Here is a 12,593-nt window from a genome sequence, read left to right as displayed (position 1 = left end):
GTAACTCCATGGTAATTGTTGTTATGGTAAAAGAGTTTCACAGCATGACTTCGTGGAAATTAGGTCACAGTTTTTAGAAACAGCCTTTTTTTGCCGTTGAGTCAAGGAATAGTCTTGTAAGTAGTGAAAATTAGCAGGAGCTCATGTAAATGGACTTTTTCTACTTAACTCAGGTATGTTAGGAGGCACAATCTTGTGGAAAAGGGGTTGGTAAATTTACCTGGACATGTGTATGGTTGGGCATGGAAGTGTTTTGTGTTCCCATGCTTATCCTGAAGCTAAAAACCCAACCTAATGTTGGCATTGTAAGTTTCTCCAGCATCTCCAGCATGTAGCATCATTACATTATGTAGCGGATTTGTGTACTTTATGTTTCTTTACAATGCTGTGGTTAATGTGTGGTTGTGTTCAGGCACAAGACCCTTTGATAATGGATGGAAAAGATCATGTTTAGCCCAAAGCGCCCAGGTTTGGTGGCCCGATTGTTACTGGAAATGCTGCCAGTGTTTCACTAAAGTACAACCAGTTTTGTTGATTGCTGGCTTCAAACAGTGGCCTTCTGCTTGGCAGCCATCTCCTCTCAGTTGCACGCCATCCATCATCCCCTCCACCCACTGGAGTCAAAGTCATTTCATAGACATGTAATCAGAACTCGGTCACTTTAGAAATTATATGATATATGTGAAACATACAAATATAACATGTCAGTGGTTTGCAGAAATGTACAATTTCAATATTTTCTTCTGGCGACTGGGTTGGAATGACATATAACTGCTTGGCAATATGAGTGACAGCAGATATGTTAACAATTTCTTGGTATTTTCCCATGATGAATTCTGTTTTGTTGGTTGAAAGGATTATGCTGACTTTGTACACAGCAGAGGTGCCGTGTGAAAAATGAATTCATCTCATTGTAGGGAGCTTGTGTTACAGCGCTTCTGATACAATACCCACTGATTGAATGACTTTTATGTTTCTGGATTTGTTTTCAGCTGGTGGAACCTTTAACACCCAGTGGAACAGCACCCAACCAAGCCCAGCTCCGCATCCTGAAAGAGACAGAACTCAAAAGGGTCAAGATCCTCGGCTCCGGGGCCTTCGGAACTGTTTACAAGGTAAAACATGCACAAAAATAACATGTATATCAGTTGGTACATGGACAAATAAATGAATATCCTCCTGAAGTTGAGATCATGATATGAGAACTTGATTTAAAAAAAAAAAAAAGGAAGACAAGAGAGACGAATTGCAGGATCATTAATGACAGGAAATGAGATGGAAGGCTGGAGGCAGGGGATGAAAAGAATAAGTAATAGCAGACACCGAGACCCCAGGGGTTACAGTGAAATAAGAGGTAGCTGAGGTCACCACCAGTGTGATGATGGGTTGGGGGAAAAGTAGAGAAAGACACAGCTGAAATTAGAAAGAGAACAGACTTCCACTGATGATTTCAGCGAGAGTCTGGTCATTTTGTAGATCCATCCATTCACATTATAGCACATTTCTGGGTCAGAGGTGTGTAATCAGGAGCACAGATGTCCTTTTTTCAAAGTAACATCTTGCACATTTCCCTCGGGAATCTCCAGCCACCTCTAGGCAGGAGGTATCTAAATTTCCTCCACTGGATCCTCTCAGGGTTGAGGAACAGTTGGTTGGTGTTGAAATCCTCCCAGGCAGTCAGCAGGATAGCAGAGCTTCAGCAGCTTGATTGCATGATCTTATTATTTGAGGCACAGCTCGGAGGTCGTGGCTAATGTTGAGGGTTAGCGTTCAGATTGACTTGTAAATACATGTTTTGCTTTGCAGCTCACTTCTCTTTTCACCAAAATGCTTCAATATTACTCATCAACTTCAATTCATTCTGCTAAATCGTAACCATCTACACAAGCACAGGGAGAGAGACTGTGTTTAAAAAGGAGGCATCACATTGATGTATGAGCAGAGGTGTTGGGCCTGCAGTCACTGGAGAGATGTAGTCACATCAGGATTGAACAAAGGTGGGGCACATTTGGAAAAAGTTGAGAGGCACTTGATTTCTCTGCTCTTTTAAATGCTTTGACCACTTTGGCAGCTGCTAAATCACTTTAATCCCACGTGAAATTAGATACTTCAAAATGATTAAATAGTTTTTTTTTTTTACCATGTCTTTTTGAAGGACAAATTCACTGTTAATCATGCAGCATGCAGAACTTCACATACGCTCTCAGTGAGATTATGGAAGATGGTTATTAGGAAAGCTGACAAAGACGAATTTGAGGTGAAAATTCCTCAATTTAATAATTAAGATGGTCAAATTTTCAAAGGGAAACCAGCATTTTTTTTTTTTCAACCTGGACCATATTTTTTCTTGTTTTTGTAATTGAGTGACTATGGAGACAACAGTTTTTGAAAGTGGTCCAGCATCAAGCGAGAGCGCTGCAGCCAGCAGCTGAGAAATGAACTGTTGTGTAACCCTGAGGGGCAATAGTGAATCGTAAATGTACATCCACTTGAAGAGTTTCTTTCTGCCTCTGACAGGCTTAGGTTGTTATGTGTCTGACAGCATTATGGAAATGATCCTACAGAGAAATGAAACATTTTTCTTTATGTTTTACCTGATCTGGTCTGTCTGTTATTGTCTTCCTGCAACATCTTCATTTGGGAGACCAGACTTCTCAAGCAAGACACAATTTCTGAGAGTGTTGTTCCCGTTGGCTACTTAGACACAAAACATGGTAAAATAGGGTCCAGGTTGAAAATACTAAAGTTTAACATCTCTCTCTTTATAAGATGTTGGTGAGCTGGAATGTTGTGACTTTGCACTCATCAGTTGTTTGTGTGTGTGTGTCTCTTTAGGGTATTTGGGTTCCAGAGGGTGAAACAGTGAAGATTCCTGTAGCCATTAAAATCCTAAATGAGGCCACAGGACCCAAAGCTAACGTGGAGTTTATGGACGTGAGTATCATCGAATCCTGAAAATTTAAGTTTTTAATTGTTCTCTCTTGATAGTTTTATGTGACAGCCCATTTCCACCAGTGTGATAAAAAAAGGTCCTAGAAGTAATTAGAATGAAATATATATATATATGTATATATATATATATATATATATATATATATATATATATTATGACATAGTACCTTAAAATGATAACAAACAAAAAAAACAAAACAAAACAAAACTGTTTTACAAATAATGGCAACTTTCTTAAAATGACTTGTAGTATTTCAAAATAATGAGGAGCTTTCTCAAAATATAATGAAAAACAATGAAGTCATTATTGTGAGAATGTTTCTCATTATCATATGTCCAGTTGCCCACAATATAGCACTTATGATTACCATGACCTGGATGACTGAGAATCTTCAGTGACATGTTTTTCATTATTCTGAGATACTAACTCATAAATTTGATACCAAGTTGTTATTTTAAAAAAGTTTCTATTATTGTGAGAGATTCTATTTATTCTTTTTTTTTTTTGAGAAAATATCTCATTATTTTCAGAATACTTCTCATTATTTTGAGATAACTCATTATTTTGAGTAAGTTTCTGATTATTTTTGAGAACTTGAGTCAGTATTTGAAGAAAAAAAGTCTCATTATTTTGAGAAACTAAGTCATCATTTCAAAATATGATATCAATAACTTTTCTCCTTTTTTGAGATAATGCATTCTTTTTGACATAATAAGTAATTTTGAGATACTACCACATTATTCTGAGAAAGGTTCTGATTATTTTGAGAATTGAATCAGTATTTGGAGAAAGAGTATCATTATTTTTAGATACTTAGTCAATATTTTGAGAGAAAGTTCCATTATTTTGAACTACTAATTCATTATTTTGAGAAAGTATCTAAGTACTTTGAAATGCTAAGTCAGCATTTCAAAATATGAAGTCAATATTTTGAGAAAGTTTCTGATTATTTTGAGAAATTGAGTTAGTATTTTGAGGAAAAAAAAATATTATTTTAAGAAATTAATTACAGATCTTCTCTTTAATCACACTGGCAGATAATGGTCTCACATAATTTTCCATCAGTTTGGAACCTGACAATACTTAATCACAGTTTAAACTAAATGGGCTACTTTCTTTCTCAAGGTACATTAGCTTTTATCAAAGTATGTCAAGCCATGTTTAGTAAGGTCAGTACAGCGGATACAGCATATACCAATCATGACACTGTTGCTGTGGTAATACTCAGTGTTGGAACTTGACCATCTTAAAAGCATTCACCAGAAGATTGAAACCTTGTCACTCATTTTAAAAGAAAGCAGAACTTATACATCAGCTCTGTTGGTGAGATGAAGCTATTAAGAATTAAGCTCAGACCCCGTAGACACCAGAATAGAAACCATCAGGGGCCCTTAGCACCCCTACGTACACGCACATACACACACACACACCATGCCATAGGCTCCCAGCACAGTGCACAAGGCCCCATTTATAAAACATTCACAGCTCGGCTCATTTCAAAAGGAAAAGTGGGAAAAAAAATCAAAATTATCACCCTATGATGATGCAATGCAGATGAAATAACCTCCATCAACACACGTACACATGCAGAAGCAGACACACACACACACACACACACACACACATCGAAAGCGACCCAATTGCACTCATGTTTTGCACTTAGTTTGACAGTCTAAGAGGGAGAGTTTTGGAGTGTTAGCTTTTCTATTTTTATCAGGACATCTTTGATGAATATCCTACGTGTGTTTAATTTAATGCTCTGTGTGCTCTGAGGGCTTGTCTGACAATCAAAGAACCAGATATCAGCAATAACAGAACATATAGGGAGACAAAAGAGGGTGCTGTGGGGCTTAACTTTACATAGAGTGATAGAGACGTAAAACTGTTAATGACGCATATGCATATACTAGCAAAAAATCCATTAAATATTGTATATATCATCTGATATGCACATGTCCCTGTAAGTGTGTGTGTGTGTGTGTGTGTGTGTGTGTGTACTATGACACAAAGCCAGCATCTCACCTCGGCCCCCCCAATCAACACTGAAGGGGGATTTTATCTCATGCAGCAGACCCTACGCTGTAGCCTACACACACATGGCCTACGCCATTGTGAGCAAATATACTTGTGCGGTGGTGTGTCTGTGTCACTCTGCAGTTACACCTCCAAAAAACTAGTCGGCGGTGGAGGTTTCTGTGAAGTGCTGTAAAGTTTGGTTGATTCAAAACACACCCAAAACACAAATTAAACATGGCGTAATAGCGACAATTTCAAACACAAGTACACAAATGAGCTTCACTATAACTCGCAGCATTCACGGACAATGCATTTGCATAAATTAGCCTAGTGGCTAGCGGACTTTTCCTCTAAAAAAAATGACATCAGGGACAACAGCAACATTTAACAAAAGTAATGTTACAAAATTGGGCTCTATTACAACTGACAACATTCACTGACAAAACAACTGTCTCATACTAAACACGTTTTCCAAACAAACATAACATGCTAATGTTATTAGCACAAGCCTATGGCATTTTACATTGTATAAATTAGCCTAGCAACAAGCGGCGATTTCCTCTTCTCATATGAAGCCAGGATAAATCCCGAAGTGTAAATCCCCGTAGGATGAGTCATACACAAGACTGAAAAGCTATTTTTGTGAAGGCTTTATTGTCTTCACAATTTAAAGTTTCTTATCTGTGAAATTAAAATAAATAAAAGCTTCGTTTCCACTGAGAGAAATGGTTTCAGCTTACAAAAATAGACAGGAGGTCTGCGTTGCTGCAACGTGTAGTTACATTTCTGAGAAGGTGCAGGGTGTAGGGTGTAGGGTGTAGGGTGCGCCGTAGGCTCTTTGTAGAGTAGGTATGGAGTAGATTCAAGGCAAGTGTGAATTCTGCCTTACTCAGACAGGCTGTGTAACAGAATGCACATGCAAAGCCATTCACATGTTACAGTTGTGAGGAAAAGAGGAGAATTCACTAACTATTCATGGCATGGGATTTTTTTTTCTGAATTACAGAGCAGTGATCATGTTTACAAACCAGATTGCATTACTGATGAGAAATTCTAATGTTACTGACTCTTAAACAAGATGTATGTAAATGACTATTTCACTAACAGCAGGGGAGACAGAGAATGTGATTTGGTGAGCAAGAAAGCAGAGAGATGAACTACAGTAACAGTAACAAAAATTCAACCAGTAGAGACTTGTTCTGTGAGAAAAGAATATTTATTTACATGTGAACATAAGTATGAGAAGGGTGAAAAGTCTTTGGCGATTAGACCCCATCGTGATGTCATCTATTCCAGGAGGGTGGTAAATACATGGTAGATGAGGGATCACCCCCTGTGGAGTCTAGACGCTGGTGGTGGTAATGGTGGTGATGAAATGTGATGAGGAGGGAGCTGAGGATCTGGATGGGAAGAGGAGTGGGCTTTTGATGGCTCTGGATAAGGTGACTGGAGGGGAATGGAGTGGAGGACAGCTGACAGCAGCAGAGAGGAGAACAGATGAAAAAGCAGCAACCTGAATGGCCGAAGGAGATCATTGCAAAGTTTGATTGGCTAACCTGACAGGGGACACCCATAGTCAGCTGATTGGTGGAAGTGGTGGGAGTCGGATTGACGGAGAATTGTGAATGGATATAGCATAAAAAAGTCTTCCTGAGTAAACTTATGCTGGGCTTCGTAAGCGGCAGAGTCAGACACAAATGTGTTGATCTTTGGTCTGCTCATTTTGTGATCGTCCAACTCGGTCGCCAGAATAAATGCCGGCATTGTACATTTCTGTAATGCACAGATATGTTACATTTGTACATTTCATTATGTTAAATTTGTAGATCTCATATTGATAATGTTAAAATTTAAGTTCGGTCTCACCTTGGTGTCATGTGTTCTATCATTCCCTCTTCCACAACCCGGAAACTCAGCTCATATTCATGAAATCTGAACTGCTTCATTTAAGAAGTGTTGATGATATCGGTATAGAATATCTGTGGTTTGCAGAAATGTACAATGCCAGCATTTTATTCTGGCGCCTGGGCTGGTTTCTCCCAGTATTTTCTAGTGATACCTTACTTCACATTCGCCCTGCTCTACAGTCGTCTTCTATTGACTGCTAAACAGCTGGGGGCTTAGCCTCTGCTCTGGGGAACATTAGTGGTAGTTACAGAGGAAAAGGAAAGTGCCATTCATTTACTTTACCCATCCATATTTTCCCAGCCAGACTGGGAATTCTGACTGGTGACCTTCAAGCTGCAGGCCACACTCACTTGCCCCTGACTGTTTGAAGAATGTCAGCGAAGATTGATTGTCCTTTAGTCTGTGTTTGTGTGTGTGTGTGTGTGTGTGTGTGTGTGTGTGTGTGTGGGTGGGTGTGTGTGGTTTCCACTCCTTACCTGTGGAGCACTTAGAGGAAAGAAGCATCTCGTTTTAAACAGCAATCGCATGGTCCAAAGTGTTTGGCACAGCAACAAAATGCCAAAACCACCTCCTTGCTCCCAGGGCTTAACAAGAGGACAGGGTGCCAATACCCAGCAAGACTGCATGCATGTACATGTTTGCATGTGTGTAAGGTTGTGTGTTAGTGTGTGTATGTACCCATAATAGTGGCTATATGCTACAGTGTGTTTTTCTTTTGAAAGCCAAAATCCTGCTCAAGGCTTGTTTTCACTAAAGCAGCAGAAACCCTGGTGATCTGTCCAGATAAATTGCATTCGGCAATGCTGTGTCCCCTGTGTATAAAGACAATTATCTTCTGTTCTTTTCATTAATGTTTTTCTCAGTAATTATTCTATATGAGTATCAAGCATACTGAAACACTTGGGTGCAATAAATGTGCCCAATATATTTATAAACCATGATAATAAACCTTGTTTATGAAGCACTTCTGTTCCACAGTGCTTTGCAGAATAAAGGCACATCAATATCACATCAGTGTCCTGCCGTTCCATTTAAAAAAGAAAGAATTATCCTTGAAATTGTCACATTTTGTTTTTTCCCACTTACACAAAATTTTAAAAGTACTTCAGAAATAACCTCAAACAAAAGGATTTCAGGTGAGCTAGACCTTTTTTTTTTAATTGAATTGAATACATCTGTCCTCTAAGGTTTGTTGAAGCCAATGGGGTGACATCTTTTTGCAGTACAGCAATTTTCAGGTGTTTTAATAAAGTTCGGAAGAGATGTAAATACTCTATTTTCATTCAACATCTATAAATAATCTCTTAAATACATTTCTGTTTGATTTGTGTTCATTTGGTTGTAATTTTGATCAAAAACGCAAAACGAGAAATTAAAAATTTTGATTTTAATGCCATAGAGTATATATCCACATTCCCATATACTCAGGCCTCATTTACACCGCAAGCGATGCATTTGCGTAGCGCTCACGAACGGTCGCTGTTTACTTGTGTTTTCATTTTGACAAGCATGTTAACAGGTTAGAGCATTTACACCGCATCCGTTCTACGTGCTGCTTGAGTCGCGCTGCTTTCGCAAGCAAGATCGAAAATAGAAGAGACGCCAATTTTTTGCGCAAGTCGCGAGCAAATGGTTGGGGTTTTAAACAAAAAACACGAGTTTGCGAGTGTTGTGACCTCTCTCGGCCACAGTACACATCTCCCCCTTGACCAAGCGAGACCTGACAGGCACATGTTTCATGTACTTACCCATTTCTAGTGCTAAATATTAATTCTCCAAGCACTGGAATAATCACTGGCGCGAACCTGTCCACCCTGGGCTCTGGGTCCAAACTCACTTCTTCTTCTCTGGGGTTTATTGGAGATTTGCAAACACAGTGCACTACTGCCACCAACTGTTTGGGTGTGGTTTGTATTTTGACGGGACAGCAGCGGCTGCTGCATGACAGTTCGGTTTTGGTGTGAATAGCGTGTGCTGCCACTACGCTTGTGGACAGCTACGCGAACGCATCGCTTGCGGTATAAATGAGGCCTCACACACAAACAGCAATGACATATCCCTACTTGAATAATGACATCATTCCATTATTGAATTATGTCCATAATTTTATAGTTTCATTGCAAGTAGTATACTGATAAGGATTTAGGTAAATCTGATTATATTGAATAAAGTTTGATTCAGTCTTAAGTATGAAAAGCATTAAGTTTTGCATTCAACAAGACAATAAAATTTGCATTATTACTTACAACCACGCTATAATTATATTATATGTTATATATTGGTGGAGACATTCTCCCCATTCATCAAATATGTTCTAATTCTAATCTAATCTAATTTCTAAATAAGAAAATATGTGCCATGCTACGACAAGTGGCCACACCACAGTCAAACATAGTCATCAACAAATGTAATCATAATCATAAATTTATTTAACAGATTGTGATCATTATTATGACTCGTATTTTATTCATTCAAATCTATTAAAAAGTGGAAAACTAGAATGTAATATGAGTGTTTTGTAAGCTGTACCACTGTCAATTGTGATATAGTGTGTGCACATTTCCTAGTGGCCCTCAATCATATGCTAAGGGGCCACACAAGGGAAAATCCTGCATAGTATACCTTTAAATATGTGATTACAGCCCTGATTAGAGACTTTACCATTGATTTGGATAAGCAAAAGTTACATGCTGTTATTTTTCATGTATGAAACTCTTAAAATGTACCATAGGATGCTGCGGTATTTAATTGTTTCATTCATGGACCTGAGCTCACAGATTTGAATCTGCGTGATCTAACGTGATTCCCTTACTTGAATTTAAAGATGTCCATGCAAGTGTTATGACACAGTGATGGGGGAACCCTGGAATCATCCAGATTTATTGAAAGGGATCCTATCCAAGCAGTCAAACAACAAACAGACAGAACGGCCCAGTCACACTGATTTACCATCATCCTCACTGTACTACCAGCACAAGAGTAGGGATCTGATTATGCAAGCGTTGTGACACATGAGCCATATACTGTAAATCCCAAACTGTGTGTGGTTGTATCTCTCTGTCAGTGTTCAGGGAACCTCGACACACACAACCACCTCCCCCCTATGTTGTGTATTCTTGCTGCACAGCTATCCATCTCATGATGAATCGCTGTATTAACCCATAACCCCTGTAGTCACAGTGCTTTCTGTGTGGGTGTATGTGTTCAGGGATGTTGGGTAGAGAATAGATGGAGATCTATATTTGTCTTTGGTATTGTTTCTGAATAATTTGAATAATGAGTTGCGTATATTTCTATGAAGCTACAATCACATGCAATATTTCAAACTAAAATATAATATTTGCTCTTGTTCTAAAAATGCGGCACATAAAGGTGTTGACACTAGAGGCAAGTTCAAAGCTCTATAAATTATGTACCAGAGCACCTTCTTCATTTTCTATACAGTAGCATATTCTCTAATAGCAACACTTCAGACCAAACCACTGGAAAGACACAGCTCTTACTGTATGTTGTCTCAAAGGACAGAGACACATGATTTACAGCAATCTCACCTTGGTGTAGTTGCTACATTTTTCGTCTACTACAAAGCATGCTGACAGTCTTGTGAAGCAGTGAGTCACTTTGATGTCGAGGTTATGAATAAAAATCTACTGTTTCTGTAGAACCTTGCTGCTTGCTTCAAGAGAAACTTCAGCATTAAACAGAATAAGGGATCACATGGTCTTTGACAGTTCAGTCTACACCTGTAAACACGATAAACTCTCTGCCAGTGTGTTGAGTCTTTCAACTTTTGCTTTAGCATTCTGACACTAACTGAACACCTGCTGGTTCAGGGACAATACAATAAATTCATTATGATTAAGGACTTATATACACATAGATATGCAAACACAAACAAATCCAAGTTAGTGGCAAAGTTATTGACAAAGTCATCCAGAAAGAAGCCTGAGGGCCTTATCGTTTTACCCAGTGCAAAGCAGTGCACAGTACAATTGTAATTGCCAGTTTCCTGCTGATGCAGTCATCATTTTCACGGCTAGTGCCCGTATTGCATAACTAGCAGATGTACTTGGACCTATCTGTGCACCAATGGGTGTGTAGATCTGAAAATGAGGTGTGATCAGGTGCATTGTTGGTGTATTGCTATTCTGCAGCAGCAGAAAGTGATTGCACCTTTTCCTGACATTTAAAGGGTGCATTATTTAGATAGAATAGCCTTTATTGTCATTATGCATTCCTGTACAACGAGATAGGAGAGCTACTCCTTTAAAGTGCCAACATGTACAAACAAGACACAATACAAATGCAGTAAATAATACCCATCACTTCACACACCAGATCATTCACACAGACATCATTCACATAGACAGTTTAAAAAGCAAGTTTAAGATATGGACAGTTTTAAAATATATTGCACATGTGTCTTACTCAGTCGTTCAGTAGGAGGGAGTGCAGTGAGTGAGAGTAAGATGCATCTACGTACGTGGGTTTAAAGCACACATATACTTCTTACAAACACAGGGAAACATGGATGGGTTGGGAGTGGGTGAAAAAATACATCACACATTGAAATTTTTAAAATGTGAATGTAGCAGAGAGCAGAGCAGAGCTGCAGAGTTCCACATTCAACTCCCCATTAAGGTGAGACACTACAGGTGAATAGGGGTAACATTTTAAAATAATAGATATCATCATGAAACTTCCTCAGTTAATTACTTACAAAAGTATTACAAGTTTTTAAAATTGTTAAATGTTTAATTACATTATCTCATTAAATATGCACTAAATTGCAAATATTTTAGGAAGATAAATCTGAACATCTGATAAAGCCAGGTGCAATTTTTTTTTTTTCATTTTGTTTACATATAAGATGAAAAATAAAAAATTACAGAGGGATTTAAGGATATCTGCTTTTATTACCTGGAAAGTCAGAATATACTGACCATAGCCTTAAAAAAATCGATTTTCGCCATAATAAAATGTCACATATATCAGATTAGGAATGATTTATTAACAAATCGCTCTGTAAATATCTTCAGAATATAGCTAGGCGTATAACTGGAAAGTTTGGTGTACATAGGTGCTACAGAGGCTAAGATGTTCGACTTGGAGTATGACGAAAAACTCATTTTGAGAAAACATTCAAAGGCATTCAAAGATTTACATAATAACATAACATAATACAAGTAGACAAAGTGTAATAAAATAAAGGTCCAAATGTATAATTTGAATGTTTTCTTTATAGCAGTTTGAAAGAATACATATTCAAGGAGTAAACTAGCCCAAAATCTCAAAATTGACCACTGCATGAAAAATCGATGTTTTTGCCTGCCATGTCAGACACTATGCACATTTACACACCAGGAGTAGTCTAACTTTATTGATTATTTCAGAATCTAAAAGTTTAGTCCTGTTTCCTCTGTCAAGTTTAAAACAAAAGTTTTTAGTTTTGTGGCTGAAATGTCCCACGATATATTTGCTGCAGAGGCATTACTGCTCTTACTGCATTACTCTCAGCAGAAAACCGCTCACTTCTCCAGTTTACCAAAATCACCATTTAAATAGCAGTGCGCAAGGTGCAGGCGCACTTGGTTTTTAAAGGGAATGGGAGATGACACTCTGATTGGATGAATTCATGTTACACCCAAAACACACATATGAATGATTAAGTGACAAAATACAACTTTTTTTTTTCTTTCTTTTTTTTTTGCCTCTT

General features: G+C 38.2%; 1 protein-coding gene across 2 annotated transcripts in view; it reads left to right on the top strand.

The window, feature by feature from the left end:
• Positions 1-12,593, top strand: part of LOC125900168 (receptor tyrosine-protein kinase erbB-4-like) — a 479,428-nt gene that overhangs the window by 383,068 nt on the left and 83,767 nt on the right. For both annotated transcript variants that reach the window (XM_049595048.1, XM_049595047.1), the window contains exons 18-19: positions 993-1,115; positions 2,836-2,934. In XM_049595048.1, the coding sequence (XP_049451005.1) occupies positions 993-1,115; positions 2,836-2,934 (222 nt within the window). The remainder of the gene's footprint in view (positions 1-992; positions 1,116-2,835; positions 2,935-12,593) is intronic.

Source organism: Epinephelus fuscoguttatus, linkage group LG13 (assembly GCF_011397635.1).
Source record: "Epinephelus fuscoguttatus linkage group LG13, E.fuscoguttatus.final_Chr_v1".
Lineage (NCBI taxonomy): Eukaryota > Metazoa > Chordata > Actinopteri > Perciformes > Serranidae > Epinephelus > Epinephelus fuscoguttatus.
Note: the sequence above shows the minus strand (reverse complement) of the source record. Positions and strands in the feature narration are given on the sequence as shown.